Source organism: Esox lucius, chromosome 5 (genome assembly GCF_011004845.1).
Source record: "Esox lucius isolate fEsoLuc1 chromosome 5, fEsoLuc1.pri, whole genome shotgun sequence".
Taxonomy (NCBI): domain Eukaryota; kingdom Metazoa; phylum Chordata; class Actinopteri; order Esociformes; family Esocidae; genus Esox; species Esox lucius.
This window is the reverse complement of record NC_047573.1, coordinates 11,131,479-11,155,058: the sequence shown is the minus strand read 5'-3', so window position 1 is coordinate 11,155,058 and position 23,580 is coordinate 11,131,479. Positions and strand designations below refer to the sequence as shown.

Here is a 23,580-nt window from a genome sequence, read left to right as displayed (position 1 = left end):
GAGTATTTGTGAGGGTAATATTGAAGAAAAAAAACAACTTTGGTGCAGATTATTGTAATAAAATGATGCCTGGAATGATGCCCGGTTTTGCCCAGAGCAAGCAGGCCATAGTGGAGGCAGAATCAGGCCTTTCTCTCTCACACGCACTTGCAGAAAAAACACCCATCAGTCTCATATAAAAGCTTGGAAGTCAACCTTTATTAATACTGTTAAAAACAAGTAAAAAAGTGAAATCTTTGTCTTTCCATATTTATTTCAGCACTCCCATTAATACATGAAATACTATGGCTAACATGTAAAACCCCTTTCAGTGTCTCAGAGCATCTTCTCAGGAAAACACATCACCAACAGAGTCCTGTGGGTCATAGAGAAGCATTGAGATAGAAACACTACATAATGACCTCTGTAATATCGTTGTTGATCGCTCCTCTAACCAGGACATTGCTTGGGTGGGGTGATGTTCTAATTACAATCCATATATCCAGTCATACAAATGGAGAACGTTCATCGTTTTCAAAAAGCAGAACATGTATATTACATTTGGGTGCGATTGCGCTTTATTTATGTTGTTGTACCGATAAAAAGGAACTAAATGCATGCACCTCTCTTAATCTTTATCCGGAACAGCTATCAGCAGTGCTACAAAAAAACAAAAGAATATAGGAACACAATTCCTTATTAAGGAATATAGTAACACAATGGTATTATAGGACATAATGGAACGAAGTATACTATAAAACAGAGTACAAAAATCTTAGTAGAAAATTCCAGAAAGGTACCGTGAGTATATAATAGTGTTCCTCAACCTTTGTGTGTACTCCTTAGAGGGTTTGATTCAATCAGTGTTGGATCTTGGGGAAAAAATCACTGAAATGATGCTGCTATATAATGCTATACAGCCTTTTGACCATTGCGGTTAAGAAGGCAATATATCAAAACTGAATGCCATGGGGTTGAGAAACACTGTCATATCAAATTATGTGACTAGATGTTTGTTTACATGCACAGTGTCCGTCTTTGACAGCAGACACCTTTGTCATATTCAAGTACCCTCCTCTAGGTCTGGGGTTTAATAAATTAGAGATGCGGTGAACTGCCCTGCAGTTTCAATGAGATTGTGGTTTAATTGTAAAAATAAAACAAAAAGATACAAAAACAATAGATCAATACAGTACAGTTTTGGAAAGTAAAAACTTGACGAGAGGCCGACTTGAGTTGTTCTATTTTGAGAGGTTCATGGTTTATAAAACAAAAATAAAAGAATAATGCTTTAGCTGAACTGCATTCCATGTACACAAATACCGATATCAACTTCATTAAACCTGGGCTCAACCTTGGGGATATTGATCAACAAAGTGTTTAAAAATTCCAGGGACCTGCTTGTTCCGGGGATATCAAAATATATCACGGTGTTTGTATGCCTCATTTTCAACACAGCATGTGCTCCTATCCTGAGAGAGTATACTTATTAAACAGAAATGTTACGTGTTCAGTTCATTTTAAAAGTGTCTCAGTGTCAACTTATACATGCTTATGGCTTCGGGCAAAACTATAAAATGCACGTAATGAAAATGCTTTTCTCAATGGCTAATATATGGACTAACCACATGTGCTTGAACTTAAACTAATTTAGACAAGAAAAAATTACTACAATCAAAATCTATGCCATGTTCTGTTTACCCTCTATAAAATATGCCCTTATAAAGTCTTCCAATTTACAAAAGAGATGTTAAAAGCTATTTGTAAAAATTTACAAAAGAGAGATGCAAAAAGCTATTCTAGACAGGTTTAACAGCAGGTTTGTCATCCTAGCCTTGGAGAAAATCCAATCCTTTTGGTTGAAAGTAAATCCACTTAGAGATTACTAAATCCACACAACTCCACACTGTCTACTCTACTGTCACCTTGACACTTACCATCATGGAATACTCAGTAGTTGAAAACATATTTCATCCATTGCAGTATTTTTCCTGTTATTACTACATATTTTGCTGTCCAGCAACAAACCATAGCATCTCCTTGCTAATTTCACCCAACTCCAATAAATAGCATGTTTCTTTTTTGGTTAAGGGAGCATCTGGCAGCGTGGATTATTGCTTTATTGGAGTGGGGCAACTTTACTGGTTTCATGGTCGGTTGTTGGGGCAGGGTGGGGGGCGTGAGGGTGGGGGGCAGGGGGGTCCTGGGGGAGTGCGAGAGGGGGGTGGCCCCGGGGGTAACTGGTTGATGGGAGGCGCCCGCAGCGGGGGGCTGGTCTGTGGCGGCGGCGGTGTAGTGGGACGGATCAGGGGGTGGTAGTCCGGAGCCGGGGGAGGAGGGCTGGAGGCCCGGGCCGGGGCCTTGGCTGCTGCCGCCGCCGCCGCCTCGTCTTTCACACGGGTGAAGTTGATGCACCGACCCTGGGAGGGATAGACATCTCCATTAGACTGCACTGTGATCGATGGCCTAAATGTTAGGATGTACAGATAAATACACAACTCAGGATTCCATTTCATCCTCCTCCCCGGTGGATCCAGCCCGCCACCAAGGTGTCTACCCCCAGTCTGGGGTAACGCCTCTTTCCCACGCCGACCACTTGGTGAGGGGATGGCCATTACCCATGACTGTCTGTTCCAACCAAGGCCAGCATGGTAGACAGATTACCCATGAGCCCCTGCTGTGACCCTACTCCGCCCCCCTCCACGGGGCCCAATGTTCAGTTCCAAAGAACCATAACCAGTGCGACTGTGGCTGCTTTTCAAAACCTCTGTGTTGTTTATAGCACCATAAAGCGAGACAGAGATGCATGTAGAGACAAAAGAGAAAAAGAGAAACCCGAGGGGAGTCTTGGAGTTACTCTGAGTTCCTGAAGAATATTTGGGGCATACATTTTTGCTCCCTTTTCTGGTCCAGCAAAGCTACCTCTCCACCTTTGCAGTGGCCTCTTACTGGACACTGGAGACTTGAGGGCCTACCTCAGACTTCTGTCCTTAAGTGACAGAAAACCCAGAGAGCCGTTGTCCACCCCCACGCAGACAGGCAGACGTGGTCATACTGGAGCCATTAAGCAAATTTGAAGAAACACTCTGCAGCAGTACTGGCAAGAAATCAGTGAAGAGAATCCAAGGATGCATTCCATAAAAAAAAACCAAAAAAAACAGAGCAAATATCTGGTAGCCGAACTTGAGTTCCTCAAATCCACTCGGTGTCTCAGACGTCAATGACAGGACGATAAATACATTTTCATGCTCTGTGTACATTCTCTGCAGACACTAAGAGAAATTCATTTCCGTAACCTTTCCGTGAGTGCATATCATTGAACCAGTGTGGTTTGAGATTTGATACAACTCAAAGGACAAAGACAAAGGCTTCAGACCTCACTCTCCTCCAATGCCTACTATTAAAACTCGGGGGTCATAAAACGACTAGCCCGTGCTGCTTCAGTATGGTTCTTATGTGGCCCTGCTGGTTGAGACGACTCTCGCGGTTGTCTCCGCGGGTTATTACCTCATGTCCTTCGCAGTGCAAACCCTCTGTCAGGGGGGAGACATGAAATAAAAGCCTCTAATTTAACCTCAGCAGTCGATCTCCTCGAGCACATGATCTTTTATGTAGGAGCTGGATGAGTCTGAGAGTTGTTGGAGACACATAGCTGAGGTCCTGCGTAGCGGTGTGAGCCGTGGCTTTAGGACTGGGGAGATGAATAAAGCAGACTGAGCACAGATCATCAGACCCTGTAGAGCTGCGTCCACCATAATGCACTACACCTCACTCAACCTAAAATTAGGCAAACAGGAACAGGGTCTGTGGATCCAAAACCAGCACAAAGAATGCAGACACATGGGTGGAAGAGAAAACAAGCCAGAAAAAAAGCTACAGATTAAAACCTCCAGGGTTTCGGCAGTCACACAGCCACATGAAATGTATTCAGGGAGTATGCATTGACTGTGCTACGCAACAGCTCCATTGTGGACTGATTACATCAAACGGAACTAAGCTTGATAGATCAGCCCTTTTACTGTGCATAATAGGACCATTCAGTCATGTTTTATGGCAGAGGCATCTCTCAATGGTGTTGTCATAGCAATCTGCATGGTGACAAAATGCAACACACCAACAAACTGAAAAAAGGCTGTCAGAAATCCAAATCTGACTTTGGCCAAATGTGCCTAATAAAACACAAGGCCAATTTGGCTGTGTGTGTCTATTTGTGTGTGTGTGTGTGTGTGTGTGAATGATAAAGGCCATGTTTGCAGCTAGCAAGGCCCAGGGGACAGACAGACATGGTGAAAAGCCAGAGTCAGGTTATTATGGGTCTCCTCAGGTAACACTACACAGCAAAGGAAAGAACTCCCCTGCCTTGTATGTTGTTTTTTTCCCAATTACCCCTGAAGAAAGGACTACACCAGTACCACCAGTAAGCCTGCCTGGGAATTTTTCTGGTCCTTCGTAGCAGACCGCAAATTACTTGAATAGGCGACACCATTACAAGAGGAGAAGGAAACGATTTCTGGAACAAGCCTTGCGTCATGTAACCTTTTGCATGTGCTGATTGTTTAAAGCTTTCTTGGGACAAACCCTTTGAGAGTATCGACATCTATTTGACTGGGAAAAATCTCCAATTAGAAGAACGCCAGTATTAAGCAACAGCATAACTGTTCCTCTGTGGCTGAAGGTTGATTTTCTGTGTGGTTGTTGAGAGTTCTCCTAGCAGTGCTTCACTTTGAATAATTTAATTCATTTACACAAAGAGAACCCTCTTTAAATATGGATGTCACGGTAAGGTGAGACCTAGCACCATTGTGCCGTGCAATTCCGGTTCCTGTCCTTCACGAACACATCCCGGACTTGTTAATTGTGTCTTGTCATTACATACTCGCACCTGATTCCCCATGTCTCATTATGTGTCTCTGCTAGTCCTGTGTTGTCGCTCTATGTAGTGCATGTACGTGGTGTGTTTTCACTTATACTGCAGCCCTTTGTTTTACTCCAGTTTATCTGTGTATTCGGTGTGGTTTTTGATTAAATACCAACTATCAGAAACGCAAGTCAGGCTGCGCCTGGTTCCTCCTCTACTCTCCTCTTCGTTACAATGGAGTTCCGGTTAAAAGGGGTGATTTAAGATTTTCTGCTAAGAAGGTGTGGTTTTATCTAGCAGTTGGTGGTGTGCCAACCCAGCAGGTTCGATGCAGCTCTAGAAGGAAAGAAATGAGAGGGCTATAGCGCACAGCCTCTCAGCTAGGCCATCACTTAGATCCATGTAAGGAGCAAAAACCACCTTCAATGACTCCAGGAGAAACTTAAACATTCGTCGTGATACGACAAAGTCCAAATAGGCACAATCAGAAAGCAGTTTTTAAAACATCAAGAGGATCTGCCTGGAGTGCATCCACAGTCCTTGTTCATATCTCTGTAATGACAGTGACTGATCTGAACCAGGTGCTGGGCGCTGCCTTGTGAATCCTGGCACTGGTGAGGTGTCGGTCCCTTACAGGATTGCCTGGCTATCCAAACTCTTTGCTCCGGCCAAACGCTTTGCCACGGATGTTAGCGAATGATGGAACGGCGGAAGTATTCCGTCTGAGTCATCAGGAAAGTTTACTGGGGAACGAAAGAGCTGTTTGAGGAGGGGGGGTGTGGGGGGCTATGTCTGGGCTCCCGGGGTGTTTTAAGGCTTTACTCACATGATCTCCCGGCTGAGGCCGCATGAGAGAAACCTGGTCGTAACCGCGACGAAATAGGGCCCAAATGGCGTCCAGCTTGCCCTGCAGATGAGAGAGGGAGAGAGACATACAGAGAATACTGTCATAAATAAATGCTAGCAAGCCTGTTTGTATGGTCAATAGGTATCCATGGGCAGTATGTTCTTTCATACTACACAACAGCCTCTTTTAAATGTTTTGGTGTACAGGAAAAGTGTACATAATAATACAAATAAAAGAGAAGACAAAAATTTTATTTTCACCTGTATGGGTGTGTACCACTTCCTGTCCGCTGCTGGCTTCCTGTTGTGGGCCTTTTTGGGTTTGGGCTCAAAAGGCTCAAACTCCTGCTCGGGCATTTTCACCACTGCATTCTTGGGCTTCTCCAGTTTAGCCCCCTCCTCAGTTGAACCTTTCCCTCCCCAGCGCACCTGTTGAGGTGAAACAGAAGGGTTATGATGCCATTTATGTACTGTCAAGGACATCATTCCTTCCAGCTTGTGGGTGCAAGGAAATATAGGATAAAGATTGAAATTTGAATTGGGTGTGTAGCTCATAGAAATGGCTAGAGGACTCAACTAGTAGAAAATACACTTTTTTGTAGTTGGGAGATAAAACTTACAAGTATGTGTAGATAGTTGGGCATTATAAGTTTTGAACATAGTAATATTGAAAGGTTTTTCACAATATATATATCTTTTTATTTCTATTTTAACAAATTGCACTGAAATTATGATTTTACTCCTTGGTAAACAGGCCAGACCAGACTATTCATGTTGAAAAAAACTAAACACTCCCTATTTCAGTGTTCTTTTAGTTGTTCTGTTTACTGGTTTTGTGAACCCCTGCTTTGGAAAAAGCTAATATGGATCCTAAAAACCTAAAAACATTTCTCTGTAATTCCTCTTAAACTCTAAACAATTCACAAAATGTCTGTTTATGTGACAAAACAAGCACTGAATAGAGTAGGGCAGGGGTATTCAACTATGGACCTCGAAGCCAGTTCTTAAAAAAAATGTCATTGCAACCCTCTAATCAGGGACTCATTTAGACCTGGTTGGACACCAGCTGGGTACAATTAATGATGAGATAGAACAGAGAACCAGGAAGCTTCAGGCCTCATAGAGTAAGAGTTGAATACCCCCGGTGCAGGGAATCATTGACCATCTAATCATCTATATATACACATCTTCTGAAGCTGGTGGACAAAATGAAGGACTAGTGGGAGGAATAAGTGGTGAGAGTTGTTGAATGTGAACTGATATCGCTGTAATCCATTGAGCGTTCACAAAAGAAATACATTGATGAGTGGTCATGTGATCACACCTCCAAACGGGTCCACGCTGGCACAGATGCCATTTTGCCCCGGAAACCCAGATGAAACCTCTTTCCATCTCTGTGGCATAACTAACATTAGGTGCGAATTAGATCCACCTCACCTCCATTCTTTTGATTCCTCCGACACCTCTTCCTCCGTAATAAGAGGCATCCACGGTAGGCCACTTCTTCTTGGGCATGCCATCTTCGTCATCTGATTCCTGACAGAGAGAAAAGCGTGAGCTTGATAGTCTTACACAAAACAAAAAGTTAATGTGTAATAAAATATGTATCTTCCCCCATCTCCAAAATGCAATACATTCTTATTATCTCTGAAATATTTTTCAATTCACAGTTTGTGGCTTCACAGAAAGAAAATATATACAGTTGTGCTCATAGGTTTGCATACCCTGGCAGAAATTGGGACATTTTGGCATTGATTTAGGAAATACATTTTTTTCCTTTATTCAAGTAGTTTACATAGTTGTTTGGCTCCTTTTTAAATCATAATGATGACAGAAACCACCCAAATGGCCCTGAGTTTACATACACTTTAATGTTTGGCCTTGTTACAGACACACAAGGTGACACACACAGGTGAATGTCCCGCATCTGTGGCTTTTTAAATTGCAAGTAGTGTCTGTGTATAAATAGTAAATGAGTTTGTTAGCTCTCACTTGGATGCACTGAGCAGGCTAGATACTGAGCTATGGGGAGCAAAAAAGAACTGTCAAAAGACCTGCGAAACAAGGTAATGGAACTTTATAAAGATGGAAAAGGATATAAAAAGGTGTCCAAAGCCTTACAAGAAGTGGAACATTTGGTGGATCTCTTGGCACCAAGCCAAAATCAGGTAGACCAAGAAAGATTTCAGCCAAATCTGCCAGAAGAATTGTTCGGGATACAAAGAAAAACCCACAGGTAACCTCAGGAGAACTACAGGCTGCTCTGGAAAAAGACGGTGTGTTTGTTTCAAGGAGCACAATACGACAATACTTAGCTGCATGGTCGAGTTGCCTGAAAGAAGCCTTTACTGCACCAATGCTACAAAAAACCCTGGTTACAATATGCCCAACAACAACTTGACACACCTCACAACTTCTGGCACACTGTAATTTGGAGTGATGAGACCAAAATAGAGCTTTACGGTCACAACCATAAGTACTATGTTTGGAGAGGGGTCAACAAGGCCTATAGTGAACAGAACACCATCCCCACTGTGAAGCATGGTGGTGGCTCACTGATGTTTTGGTTGTGTGTAAGCTCTAAAGACTTGTGAAAATTGATGGCAAGATGAATGCAGCATGTTATGAGAAAATACTGGCAGACAATTTACATTCTTCTGCACAAAAGCTGCACATGGGATGCTCTTGGACTTTCCAGCACGACAATGACCCTAAGCACAAGGCCAAGTTGACCCTCCAGTGGTTACAGGAGAAAAAGGTGAAGGTGCTGGAGTGGCCATCACAGTCTCCTGACCTTAATATCACCGAGCCACTCTGGGGAGTTCTCAAACGTGCAGTTCATGCAAGATGAACAAAGACTTTGCATGACCTAGAGGCATTTTGCCAAGACGAATGGGCAGCTATACCACCTGCAAGAATTAGACAACTATTACAAAAGACTGCACGCTGTCAGTGATGCTAAAGGGGGTTATACACAGTATTAAGAACCTAGTGTATGCAGACTTTTGAACAGGGGTCAGTTCCTTTTTTCTTTATTGCCATGTTTTGTTTTATGATTGTGCCATTCTGTTATGACCTACATTTGAATGTGAATCCCATAAGAAATAAAAGACATGTTTTGCCTGCTCACTTATGTATTCTTTACAGATGGCACATATATTACCAATTCTCCAAGGATATTCAAACTTTTGAGCAGAACTGTAATTGCTCCAAAATTACTCCACTACTTAACGAAATGAATACAAAGACACGGTGGGTAAATTTGAAAACAAAACAGAATCCCCTAGAAACACAACACTACTACTAACCATGGATCTGCAGCCATCACTTTCAAAACATGCTGAATGGGCATAATGACATGGAACATAAACGAACATGCAGAGAAGTACGTTTAGCTTACCATGTATCAGAAATCCATAGAATACCTCTCAAACCAGCTGTATCACATCATGGAAAATGTGACAAAACACATTTTTGGGGATCGGCTTGAGGCATCACGCCTTCTCTATGCTCTGAAAGGTGCTTTACGCAGGCAGACGCTGCCCAGCACTGATCTTTGATCCACGAATTGGTCCAATCGTAACACAATTTTTCACTTTGTTTTGTGTTTCAGAGCTAATCTGATTGGCAAACAAACTATTTAAAGAAACGTTCTGAATCGGTGGGCCTGTGTAAACACAGTCTAAGAGCTCTTTGTGATGATTGATTTCCTGTGTGTGTCTCGGGGTGTAGTCTGTGGTGCATGTGTGTGCTGTCACAGGAGATTTAAAGGCTGACTTACTGGCTCTGGAGGGGGTGGAGGAGGAGGCTCTTTGATCACCTAGAGAGCAAGTTCAGGGGGATAAGTCACGTTAATATCCCTTGTCTACAGTGGCTAGTGGAAACATCACGTGTTCAAGTTCAGGGGGATAAGTCATGTTAATATCCCTTGTCTACAGAGGATAGTGGAAACATCACATGTTCAAGTTCAGGGGGATAAGTCATGTTAATATCCCTTGTCTACAGTGGCTAGTGGAAACATCACATGTTCAAGTTCAGGGGGATAAGTCATGTTAATATCCCTTGTCTACAGTGGCTAGTGGAAACATCACATGTTCAAGTTCAGGGGGATAAGTCATGTTAATATTCCTTGTCTACAGTGGCTAGTGGAAACATCACATGTTCAAGTTCAGGGGGATAAGTCATGTTAATATCCCTTGTCTATAGTGGCTAGTGGAAACATCACATTCTTATCTCCCAGTGAACTGATCATTTATCATCTGATTAAACATCAACATTGTAAAACGAACTCAACTATTAATGTAATATAAAGCTCTGGAAAAAATTAAGAGACCACTTTCTTTCCTTTCCAAAAAAATGTAAGAGGAAGGTTTTGAGTGAGGAACAGAAGCCTTCAATTTGCAGTGGTCTATTAATTTTAACCCTTCTGTTCCTCACCCAAAACCTTCCTTTTTGACTTTTTTGGAAAGGGTAGAAAAAGGTGCAGTGGTCTCTTAATTATTTCCCGGAACTGTATATCGTATTCTGGTAACAACCCACACATAACCTTAACATAACCCGGTTGCTTATAAGGGGACATTGCATAAGTCACTCCAACTGTAGTAACTGTTAAATGTCTAACATTTGGGACATAATTTCCATCACATGAAACCAACTTTTAATTTAGGGTACACTTACAACAGTGCAACAAAGGGGCCAGAACCACCACATGAACAGCATGGCCATCAGCAGGAAGAGAACCAGAAGAGTGATGAGGAGGATGGTGCCATCGAACTGCCAGGGAAGATGAAGACAGAGTTAACTGGGTCAAGACCCTTAGATGTACAGACCAGTTTGACTGAAGACCGAGTTAACACTGTTAGATAGAAAGACTGAAGACAGAGTTAACACTGTTAAATAGGAAGACTGAAGACAGGGCTTAAACTGTTAGATAGAAAGACTGAAGACTGAGTTAACTGTTAGATAGAAAGACTGAAGACAGAATTTACACTGTTAGACCAGGAAGACTAAAGACAGATCAAAGGGGTTGATGAGGGGTTTTTAAGATATTAAAATGGGTACAAGCTGGTTCCTATTAGAGCCTATTGATTGTAGATAAGATCTGCCGGTGTTTCCTTCTCTGTGGTTGAGTGGAGTGTTGGTTATAATCTGCCTCTGACGTGGATGTGTTCAGGGGGGAGGTCTTTGCTGAAGCCTCAGTGGTTTGGCTTCAGATTAAAAAAGAACAAAAGGAGGAAACTACCTAGTGAGTCCTGAGAAGTAGCTGTAATGGGATTGGAAGAGAGTACTTACACATTCTGTGGTGGTGATGTGCACAGAACTGGTGATGAACGACAGGCCTTCATTCATGCTCACTTGTAGATAAACTACCCTGAAACACAAAAACACACAGCCTCTCATTGCAGCAAATACCAAATGGATGCAAATCAGGTAAGACTTGCTCAGGCAACATTGGCAAATGGCCAAATGGCATAGCTGGCCACTGCCAAAACGCCACACCAAGAAGGCTCTGGGCCTGTCCAACAGAGCAATTATTCCTGACATGTTATTGAGTAGGTAGGGCATCATATCCTCACTTCCAAAATGACAGCAAATCCTATTTCTGTTTTCTGGGTGCAAAACAATTCTACGCATGTGACCTCAGATAAGCAGCGAAAACCTTGACGACAAAGACACATTTCAAATTCCCACATTTTCTTCTAGGGTCTCATGCATGTAGACCGGTCACGAATGGATGTGAAGTAAATGATTGTGACTGATAAAGCTTAGCATTTTTTTAGTGAGACAGTCTGCAGTGAGACAGTCTGGTATGAGGTTGAAGTTAATGTGGACGCATAACTCAGCGCCAGTGAACAGCTGTGTAGACTACTGTACAGCCCAGTCCCCGGAGGAATATGGGCTTGGACTCCGGCCACTGTTCGCATTTTCTGGAGATGTTAGTGTTTGTGTGTGAAGGACGGAAGGAGGTCGACAGATTTAAGCGTGGGGCGCTAAAGGCTCCATGACTCTATGGAGGAAAGGAGTGACAGACAAGGAGGGAGCATAGCAGCATTAGAGAGGGTTTGGGGAGAGGAGGGTTATCTAAGGAAACGGTCTCCTGTTAACTTGAGGATGTTCAGGGAAAAATGTCAGACAATGAGAAGAGGAAACCCCAAGTCAGGGCTGTGTGTCAGACATCTGTTAAGCAGCCAGATGAAAGGGTAATCACAAGGCAGACGTTCTGCTGCTTTGATCAGAGCTGCTTTCGAGGGTGAGGGTGAGAGAGCGGCGCCTGGTGGGACTGGAGCCAGAGTGGGGGAGCATGAAGAGTGTGCTATGAACCAGGAAGAGAAACTGGAAGGACTGGGTAGGGGAGAGGTGGGGGGAAAGTAGGGGTGGAAGAGATTAGGGGAATAAGGGCTGGAGAAAAGAGGGGAAAGTGGTGGAGGAACATGGGAAAGAAGAGTAGTGAAGACTTTGGAGTGTGGGGAAAAGGTGAGGAAAAAAACCACGATGAGGAAACCAATAAGAGTGTGTGGGAAGCCGAGGTAAGTACACGGAGTACTTTCGTTTAATGTCTCTGTATCGATTCCAGGTTTGAAATTTCAGCCAATTACTGACACACTGTGACCCAGGTCAAAAAGAACCCAGTGTCTAATTTCTTAACTCTGCCATATAATTCTTCCATTTATTACTTGATGATCTACATAAACACTCTAAAAGAGGTTTGTTGACATTGGAGCTCCAAATTTTGAAACGGTGCTGGCTGATCTGTTCCTAGGACTATTATCTGTTCTAACGTAACACTGTCTTTATTATGAACAGATCCGCCAGCCTTGTTGCAAAATCAGAGTCCAGGGTTCCAACTGAGTGATCTCATTGCCCTGTTGAGCATATAGAGGAGGAGTGAAATGTGGCCAGACATGGATCATAAAGACACCATAATGCATAGCAGCCTTGTTTTAGTTCTCTCTCTCTCTGTTGCTCTGTGCGTGTGTGTGTGTGTGTGTGTGTGTGTCTGCGAGGTATGAGGGGATGATCTTCAAAACAACACACCTACTACGACAGACGCTGACAGAGTGGAGAATATTAAAACTGATTGACAGAATGGTACTCACTGCCCAACTTCTTCTATCACTGGGGCCGTGCACAGCAGGAACGTGTCTTCTATAGCGACTGGCTTCTCATCTAGGGACATAAATAGGTTTAGTTTATTCAATCAGTCGCCGCCATCCTGCAACCCACCCTTCGACCTTTGGCTTACGCGCTCGCAGTTTCTGGTACGTGTTTGTCTGTTCCTTGGAGCACTGACATTGCTGAATCCTACGTCCCTGAGTTAAGGTGTACATACTATTACTGGGTTGAGTGGTTGTCCCACCCACTGTACCTTAGGATGAACACACTAATGGTAGGTTGAATAAACATTCGCAGTTGTAAATACACGCTGTACTCACGGTAAACACATGGAAAGTCTACAGTGAACTAAATGTACATTTTAGGAAGGTACTCACTAATGGTGACGGAGTCATTGACTTTAAAGCTGCACAACACCTGGTCTATGTTCCTGGCATGGAGGAAACCGTTCCCTCTCACCACCACCTGGAAACTCACTGGAAATAAGACACAGGTCCTTCAGGACGGAGTACATCCATGCAGTGATGTAAGCATAGTCTACAATCAAACAATGCATGGACATTTTTGTTAGCTAGATTGGATTTGTAACACTGGTAAAATGAAACCCAGATCAGATCACATTCAAACAACAGTTGGTTTCGTGGAACCTGATTGGGAAATAAGTAATTCATCAAATGGAATTCCATTTGGCAGGCCAGCGTAAGTTAAACATGGAGATTCCATTTAGAGACACTAACAACACTCATTCCCTATGGGATTCCTGTCTGTTGTGGCCATTAGAGGGATTGGGTTGTATTCATCAGGCACCAAATGGAAAACAACTGACTGAAACAGCAAGGGACTACTTACATGAGTCTAAAAACAACCGGTCATTTTAGCTCTCCCTACCAACACGTTTTGCTACAGTGTGCTCTAATGAATATGAGCCAGCTGAGCCCCAGGCCCAGTCATTGGCCCCAGCTTGGCATCTTAATGGAATAAACACAGCACTTAAGCAATAACAGGGAACTAGCATTGGCTGGAATTGATCTGCTTTGTTCCTAAAATGACCCCACCTCCTGCACAAACACTGGAGGGCTCTGCAGCTAGGATCTCAATACAGGACTTCTTAATGATCTGAAGGAGGAGAAGGAGAACATTAATTGAGTTAACTACATTAATATTGGCTAAACGTGACTCACAGTTTCTTATTCTGTGTTGAAATAAGAGGCAGGTTACTACAGTTTGAGATCTACAGTAGCCGTTGGCTACACTGCTGACAACAGCTGTGTCTATTTAGTATTTTCATCTTTTCTCTTTCTTCAAAGGTAGGTTTCCCGTGCTGAGTTTATTTACCGAGTCGATCACTCCACGCAGGGCCACGAACCCGCCCATCACAGGAAACACATGCTCGATGGTGTCGGCTATGGTGGCCAGCTACAGGGGGAGGAGAGGACAGCACGTGTTATTTACACAGACCGGTGCTCCCTCCTGGCTCCCATCTCAGGGATCAGAGACAAACACACACAAATACCAATCTCCTACCACGAAAAGGATATAGCATCTCTACGCCTCCATCCCTCCGTGGGTGACCAGTTTTGGGGGAAACAGTACATGGGTAGACACACTTAGATCCACCAGGTACAGTAAAACACGACACAACTTGGAATTATCCTTCCCTTAATACGGTAATTGTTTGCCGGGTCCAGAATGCCCAATTCTTCTACCCCTACAGCTCAGCCTGGCAGATGAGTATCCTCCTCAGACGTACAGGTTCAGGATGTGTGTCAGCGGCCTGGCACCCTGTACACCACTGTCATCTTGCCCCTGAAGCCGAGCAGGGGTTGGTCCCGGTCAGGGTTCTGTCTCTAAATGGAAGACCAGATCCTGCCGAGAGTGCTGTTGGAGGGCCGGCAGCGGGACAACCTTCTGTCTGGTCTAAAGATTAAATCTGAATGCCCCAGGGCAATGAGGGGGGAGATTGCCCTGCATTACTCTACAGTCACAAGTAAGTCCTTGGGTCCTTGGGAGTCCCAAAACTGTGCCTGTAGATGCTCTACATATTGTCTACTGACCATCTGTAACATTTTAACGAATGACCTACTAACCCTAACCCTTGTCTATATCCTAAACCAAACCTTTATTCTATACCTAAGCTTAGCCCTTGCCCTAAACCAAATTCTAAAACTGACCCTAACCTTAACCTTAGCAAACAGTTTGTTTAAAGTTTGTTTAAAGTTTGTGGATAGTATTATTATCCATAAAATATCTACAGAAGAAACAGAAAATTGGGACTCTCAAAACAATGTGTAACCAGTCCATGGCTCTTACTGAATGAGTAACTCTAATTTCCTTTCTAAATTCCTAACCTGGCCACATTTCCATCATGGCAGCCTAACTGCCCCATCTAAGTTCTAATTTGCATACAACATTCCTCAACGCTCTAACAGCTGATGCTATTAGATTTCTGGCAGAAATTGGTTCAGTTTAATCGCTATTATTTTGAATTAGGTAGATAAAATTATATGATATATTGTCTACAAACAGTTTACCAAATAGTCATATCATATATTGTAGTAATTGGAGAGAAATAAGATTTAGTAGTATACTGCATGCAATTGTAATTTTCTACTTTGAACCTACGTGGGAGCCAAACATGACTCTGTTTCAGTGCTAAACCCTGACCTGTGTCTCGTTGAAGTCCTTCACTCCAACACAGTACACCATGGCTCCCAAGGACCGGCTTCTCTCTGCCTGTTTGGGACAAAGCAGGAATCAGAGAATGCTTCCTTACTTCAGCTAACGGGGGTAACGGGTGAATGTGGTGGTCCTTTACGCGTACCTCCTGTTGTGCCGTGACAAGCTGGTATTCATTCAGCTCTCCATCCGTCAGGGCAATGATAACACTAGCTTGCCCTGAAACAGAGAACCCAATAAATGTTGTGATTCAACCTTGCAATTTCCAAGAACATTTTAGCGATTTTTTTTTTTAATAGGTGTATATCTAATGAAGCATGTCAGAGGATGTTTACCAAAGTTTCCCTGGTGTATCTGCTCATTTGCCTGAAAAGAGATGATCATTGTGATGTTGTGGTTCAATATAGTAAACTGGCGTATAATGGCTGATAAAGTAAGAACCACATAAGGAAGAGATACATACCCTTTCCAAGCCCAGGTGCATGAAGGTGTCTCCCCCAGGTATCTCCCTTCTCAACACATTCAATCCTTTTCTAATCTCCACCCTGACAAACATAACATTACATCAGGGAACATGTCCTTGTAGCCTGCCAGAAGGTCATCACAAACTGAAACAGATAAAAGCTTAGAGGGCTTCATCTCTTCTAATTCACTCCATTTACATCTGTTCCCTACATTTACAATACATTTTCACAGTCCCCTATATGGAGATCACGTACTTTATGTCATTTGGCATGCAACCAATATTAACGCTAACCTGTTTTCCGTCAGTTTCATGAGAGTGGTTCCTCTCGATGAGAACACAATGAAGGACATTCTCAACATGGGGCTGTAAAACAACACACAAACACAATGGTTAGAAATGTTGAGACATTATACATTCCATTTGACAAATTTGTAAGTGGCCATACTATGTTTGAACTCAACCATTAAACATACAAACACAAATCATTAATTTCAGTAAGTTATCGTGTTTTGGCATCAAAATGTACCTAGCACAGGTATTTTAACATAACAGAGGTACATAAACATGAATCTGGGGTTCGGGTGTTGTTTTTGAGACTGATGAGATGGGGAAAACCAAACCACATACTGAGGTAGCTTATTGGCAATTGACATGATGGGTATAGCTAACTAGATGACAAATAATGGTTAAATCTCTCGACCTGCTGTTATGTTCACGATACATGCCATTTCCACTATATAAGTGATGGGGCAAAGTGATGTATTTTTATTAGGCCAAGGAGCAATAAAGATGTTTGTTTTTGTTGCTATTTTGCTATTACCAAATACCGCAGCATGATATAAAATAATTTTTCTTTTCTGTTTTCTTACCTGGTAAACTTTTCAGCTAGATGCTCCACAAAGGAGTAAATTTCCACCCAGTGGTGTTTCACACTGCCAGATCTAAGAAAAATAAAACAGAGGAATACTTACACACTAACTACAAATTCCTACTATGGTATTTGAAACCTCACATGAAACATTTAATAATTGCATTTCCAAAACTCCGAAAGCATGTACTATTTCAAAAAATACAAACACACAAAATCATAACCGAGATTATTTAATAAGTTGATTGGCCAAACAATGTGTCATGGAAGAAATACAATGACTCTACAAGCCATTTGAACATATTCACTAGAATCTTCACTGACACTTAATCAACTACATTCATTAGAGGCAAAGAGGAAAGTGGGTTGGGACACATCTGAGGACCAAGTCTGTCACTAAGCAACCTGCTCAGCTAGCTCCCTGGGGGCTGAGGAAACGATTCTCCCTGAGGAACAGTTCTCCCTGAGGAACCATAGCAATATTATACCGCATGTTCTCCACAGAGAATAATTTAATTTCCTCTCTACACCGTGGGTGAACAGCCGGAAGTAACCTCACCGGGGCAGAATGGGGGCGGTTGTAACTGAGGTATGAAACATTGGAAATTAGCTCATTTAAAACATGGAACTAAACCAGTCCTGTTAGCCAATGAATAAATCAGTAGCCTAAAATAGGATGCTGTAGCTGACAGAGCTTTACATAGATGATCATAGTCAAAGTTATAATCTAGGGCCAGGCATAACAGTAACATGTTTTCCCAGTTTAGATTCAGTACTGATTTCCTTGTGTATATTTATGTTGTTGTTGTAAAGGATATACAGAAATGATTTATTGATTATGTTGAGTATATTCTTATATTCTTTTTTATTCTTATAAGCTATTTCCCTCAGATTGCAATGTTTATTAATCAAACTAACTTGAGATCCTAGCACTTTAAGGCATTTCAAACTAAACAAAGTTTGTGGCAGAGACCAGTGAGACTCATATAGATGTTGGACAAATGTGCTGAATAACAGTAATCAACTAACCAAACGTTTGGAGTGTCCTGAACTGAAGGAAGAACCAATCTGTAAGGCATGCAGTTTCTGTCATTACAAGCTCAAAATGTCTTATTCTATGTGCTGTACAGGAATACATGGATAGTGTTTCTGTATTTTTCTAAGACCGGGGTTAAGCTAAGGACTCATGCCTTGGAGATTTTTTGCATCACAATGGATATTATTTGTGTTGGACAAGACTGTTTTCTGAGGTAACAGGCAGTCGCGGGATTGTGGGGCCAGCTTGCAGTTTCCTCACCTGTATAAACACCATTAGGAAAGGAAGTGGCTATTTTCTTGTGAGATCCTTGATGAAATTTCTTGAGTTTTTTTTCCTTTGATCTAATTTTAATCGACTGAGTCAAACCATAACAGTTCAAAGGTTTGGGTTCTGTCCAGATAAAAGGTTTTGGAAGTTGTTAACACGAGCCTGAACAGCTTTGTTGACCAAATTAACTGAGCCCTTCGTGACAGAATTTTAAGGTTACGTCATACGAAAAGATAACTCTGTTTCCTTTTTCCTAGTGTTATAGAATTGATAGATGCTCTGACTGTACGTACATGATATGCACGTTTGTTCATTACAAAACTTATTTTGGAAGTCATGGAAACTTAGAGATGGATAGAGTTTGGTGGGATGAACTGTTCTATGTAGAAAGAGAGTGTGAGAGAGAAAGAGTGTGGAAGTCATGAGCATGCAGGGTATGACTGGGATAATTAAAACAACGTGTTGGCTTTTTAGTGCCTCATCTGCTGGGTGAAGCTGAAAAGACCTACCGATGATCACCAACCACAAGTCCAGTTTCTTGTCCGTCAGCCCACACAGATGACAAAGAAACTAAAATAGTTCAGCAACACAGAACTTGAGGGACCTGTGAGGTCAGTTCCTTAGAAATCTGTCCTGGGGAATAACAGACTGGAGACATAACAGGAAGACTATAGGCTATGGTCTCAAGACTATGAGCAATGGCCAGGCTATGTGTCTGGTTCACCAAAGCATTGAATTTGATTACTGTTTCCAAACATCTTAGGACACTCAGGCAGCTAACATGCACCATTACCGCCTAGCACGTAAAGCAGACGTTGCCAAGACTTTGCTGGATGTCAGAGTGACGGCTGGAGTGTAAAGAAGTTTAAAAAAATAATAATTTATTAAGCCTCTCTTTCTGCTGACTGTGCTAAACTGCACAGCTAAAATCAGAAAAATGAAGTGAGTCAGTGGGAGAGGAAGAGTGAGGAAAATAGAGTGAGAGGGGAGCCCAGTCGTTCTGGCCCAGGGTTCTGGTCTGTGACATGTGGGAAAAAGCTCTGTCAGACCAAGCACTCAGTAAAAGATGATGGGCTCTGCTCTCACGCTTCTATAAGTGTTGAGAGGAAAATCCAACACCATGAAGTTACAATGTCCCATTCCAGCTGCATGGTGAGAACCACCCCAGTCTGCAACCAATGATCTTACTCCTATTTAACTGACTATGCACAGGGATTTGTACGGTGAAACCACTAACCTACTTTTGCTTCAGGCCTACTTGCTGTATCAAGGCCCAATCTTCACATCATTCTCTCCTTCCCTTGCATATTTCTTTGCTCTCTTGCTCTTTTTCACATAATTCTCTAGTTGTCTTTAGGTGCAATCTTTTTTCTCTCAAAATAACTAGCTGCATTTTAACCTTCGAAATGACTGTCTGGCTCTGGCCTCCAACACACCAGGGATTCTAGGCAGTATGATCACTTTTAACAAGGCATTCATTCCTGCAAAGAACATCTGCCAAAGGCGACTTGATTCGCTATGGAGGCCAACACAACACTATGGTCCTGAAGAGAGAAAAAACACATTCCACAGTGAGAAGGCTTTGACATGTTTAAATTATTTATAGAATCCAGCTGTAGTCCGCTTGGCTTGAATTTACAACGATCATGACTTGATGCCGAAATTCAATGTTGGCTTTTGAGAAAAAAAATAACATTACGCAAATTCTTCTTGAGAAGAATGATGAAGATTTAAAAAGGAACAACAAGTGACAAATGTCTGCAGCTCCTACCGAGAAAACGCACGTGCCAAACATTACTGCTTCCATTGGTTCTTAGAAAACAATGTTTTTAAGTAGGTTAATTGATACCATACAGCTGAAGAGATCTCCGGGAGCATCAGGCCTTCTGGCATCATGAGCTTGTGTCATATAAACAGTGAATGTCTCGTGGGCCAGAGATGCACTTCCGCTGCAAGTGGTCCATGCGGATGCGGAAGCGATAGGTTGGGCAAGGAAGTGATATCAGCAGACCAAAAGTAGAACTAAAATGTCCATCTGAAGAGCATCAGCTACAGTCTTAGGGAGGGAACGTGTTTTTAAGGATCTTTATTGTGCGGAACATTAGGCATCAGAACTGGTTGGAGGTGATTGAAACCTGACTAAAACAACCCCTCTGTGTTGAGTTCCCAATAAAACAGCAGGTTAGGGCTTACCAGTCTGATTAGGTACAACATCATAACTCAGTAGACCAACGCACAGGGACGTTCTCTTTGATCCAGCATCTTTTTGGAGCCTAGCAGTAATAATTAAGGATCCCCATTTGGTCTATTTTCCTTTATTCATTGACCACTTGGCTGTGGAAGATATTTACCATAAGCTAGTTGTGGAGCCCACAGGAGTCATATTCACATAACATGAGACAAAGTTGTTGTAGCCTAATTAAGCATGAGAGGGGCCAGGAGTTTTCCCCTACCTGACCCAAAGGAAAAAAACAATGGGATCTAACAGTTTTACCTGGTCATGGACCTGTAGAAAAGGTATGTGCTCTAAACTTAAACCAGGAAATGGTCTGGGCATCTCATAAACAGCTTAGGCCTGAGGGATGAGGGGATGTCACTAATGAGCATCCGGTTGTTTGAAGTCAGGAACCTCAGTTAGTGGCACAGACATCATCCACATCCATCGCCACAAGTTTGCATAAGTAATGTGGAATTCTATAGCATTTTAAGCCTAAAACGTCCTTGAGATGTGTATGAACACATGAGAGCTTATCTAAAACATAATAAAATCGTATCTATTACGTAAAGGGTAGGCTATAGCAGGATATAAAGCTGTAAATTGTCTACATTTCTCATCTTTGATCGTGAGATGCCTGCTATAGGTCTTCAAGATGTTGTAACAACAAAGAATTCTTCAACAAAGAATGTAAAGGACTTACATTCACATAGGAAGAATCCAGTGTTTTACCTTAAGTCTTAAAGTTAAAAAAGATGTGGACATGGCAAAGCACAGGCAGGCATGAACATACATGCTTCCTCTTTTATTCCAAATTTTTTAAAAAATCCCCAGAGAATTAGATGATCATTCATACTGCCTATTCAGCAAACTTTACCTAGAGTCAGCTTCCTACTGCGTCACCACACAAACATATACCCAGGCACCCACGCCCGGACACACAAACACACACAGACAAACACACTATTTCCTTTTTTAGCAACAATGTGAAAATAAGTTAATCAAGTTTTTGGGAAGTGCACAATAGATTTCTATGCATGGAAACATACGGGACAGAATATTGGCTACATACACATCTGGAACAGCTGGAATAACAGATTTGAATGATATAAGTTCAAATGCACTAACTTTGTTCTTACAACTTTTCCTTTATTTAACCAGATTGGCTTATACATCTCAGTACAAAGGTACCTCGGATGGTTTTATTTATGTAGTAGCCTATCATAAATGGCATGCAGTACTTACTTGTCAAGCACAAAATACAAGTCGAAAGCGCCTTGACATGTACTTTCCTCTTCTTCTTCTACTTCTTGTTCCAGTTCATCATTTGCAGATGCTAAAGTGAACATCAAATATCCAAGAACAAGTAGGGCAATATACATTTTCCCCCGAAACCTCGCCATCTTTCCCCTCAAGAAAGTAAATTCCTCCAAATGTTCAATGAGAAGAAATAAATGCCGTCCCCAAAGAAAGGACTTCTCTTAGCAAAGATGCCAAAAACCGACAAAACAACAGACGGTCAAAGCCGCCTCGTTTTGTTGCGCTCAGTTTCCAAACATTCCCGACCGTCTATCCAGGGAAATATTTGATGGGTGATCTGTTGCAAAAATACAACACAATTAAGATTTCGGCACTTTGTTCTCCAGGAAAAAGTATTACTTGGTGCTCCGAAATTCGTTTATATTGCTATCATAAAAATATCGCCGTTTTAGAAACACTTCCAAATGTTTCAATGGGTAGCCTATAGATAATTCATTAAAAAATATTTGCTGTCAAATTCTCGAAACAACATTTTATTTAAAAAAAAGGAAATGGAGTAGAGAGATGTTAATAAGAACGACGAGCTTGGGACAAACTTGGCTGAAATGAACCAGGTTTCATATTTCTGCCTAGAGAAAAAAAAAAGTCAGGATTCCATCTTGCGCCTCCCTCTCCAGCTAACTTTGGGAAAACAGGCCGATGCATAGACAAAGAAGTGATGAGCTCAATTCTACTGATGTGGTAACATCAAGATCCATTCTGTCCATAATATTATTGTATCCTAACTCAACTCGATTGGAAATATAAGTCATCAAATATTTGCTACTATAATTACTTATAGCCTACTTTGTATTTGTTCGATGAACCAGTTAACTCATTGTTAGGCCTGTCAATTTCGCGCAAAAACCACAAAGCCATGAAAACACTCGAAACAACACCATAGTCGTGGATACAACGTAACGCTGACAAGGTTGTTGGCGGACCACGCACAGGTGTATGCGCTAAGTTGACACACCTGTACGTTGCCACGGCCTAGACAAGCAAAACGACAGCTGTTGCAAAAAATGATAAAAACACTACTACTAAGCAAAAAACATGATCAAGCGACGCAATTACTTGTTGTCTCACTCCTCAACCTGAGTCATATCATACAAACCACCTAAGTCGTTTTAGCTGTGGAGAAAGTTTAAACGCTGTAACCACTTTGTTAATTGTATTACAGCATGTGTCTACATTGCAAGGTCATAGGCAAAATGGCTCAGTTACCTTATGCAATCCAAATGCATGTGTCTAGGTAGAATAAAAACCTTACTCCCTTGGTTAGTCTAATTATGCTGTAGACCAAAACAAGCATTAGTAAGTCTTAACTCTTGTTTACTGGTTCAACCAGCTATTTGCCATCCTGTGGTGAGGTGCCTGCAGTATGCAATTAACATGTAATTACACATTTATAACGCTATTCAATTACTGGGATTGACACACGCTGTCATATTTTCATCTCTCAATTGCCTACTGAGGGTTCTTACTGTAAACAGAGAAGAGCCAAGCATGTAAAAGGTGCATGTCCACAGTATTTAGAGCCTAAGCCATAGCCAGCCAGCTGTTGCTAGTACCACACGAGTCAGCTCTAAAGCAAAGTTACGCCTCCAGAGATGGGCAAAGCAAGCATTACACAATTAAAGGGATGACTGCTGGAATAGTGGACCCACGGCTCAACATGTTTTTTGCTATTGATTACTTTCCCCATTTCTGTAATCTGATAATTGTAAGACGGGTATACTTTTTCCTAGCGTGTGTTCTATAAAAAAGAATGCATGCAGTACATATACACACGCCCACACATGCACACACACACTGGTATGGATGCACACACATGCACAGGCATACACACAGGACCAGCCTCTCGTACCGTTGATGTAGCTCCATTGTGACACAGTGAATACGTTGTTTTGCATAGTGACACTATTTGGCATGACTGGCCCTGGGCGAAGAG

General features: G+C 42.1%; 1 protein-coding gene across 1 annotated transcript; it reads right to left on the bottom strand.

Moving 5' to 3' along the window:
* Positions 1-176: 176 nt before the first annotated feature.
* antxr1c (ANTXR cell adhesion molecule 1c) lies at positions 177-22,198 on the bottom strand. The gene is made up of 18 exons (XM_013133948.4): positions 21,573-22,198; positions 16,808-16,879; positions 16,230-16,301; positions 15,936-16,017; positions 15,808-15,838; positions 15,618-15,691; positions 15,461-15,529; positions 14,132-14,212; positions 13,852-13,912; positions 13,174-13,272; positions 12,781-12,850; positions 10,976-11,054; positions 10,361-10,456; positions 9,465-9,503; positions 7,121-7,219; positions 5,945-6,112; positions 5,664-5,744; positions 177-2,399 (listed from the first exon to the last, which is right to left on the bottom strand). The coding sequence occupies exons 1-18, from the start codon at positions 21,728-21,730 to the stop codon at positions 2,127-2,129; spliced, it is 1,704 nt and encodes a 567-aa protein (XP_012989402.3). The 5' UTR covers positions 21,731-22,198; the 3' UTR covers positions 177-2,126.
* Between the last annotated feature and the right edge of the window lie 1,382 nt (positions 22,199-23,580).

Excerpts from the sequence above, each read along its gene's own strand:
- antxr1c (XM_013133948.4), bottom strand. The coding sequence starts at position 21,730 with ATGGCGAGGTTTCGGGGGAAAATGTATATTGCCCTACTTGTTCTTGGA. Across the intron at positions 16,880-21,572 it reads TTGTATTTTGTGCTTGACAA|ATCTGGCAGTGTGAAACACC; the intron begins GTAAGTACTGCA and ends TATTTTTCTTAG. Across the intron at positions 5,745-5,944 it reads AGTGGTACACACCCATACAG|GGCAAGCTGGACGCCATTTG; the intron begins GTGAAAATAAAA and ends TCTCATCTGCAG.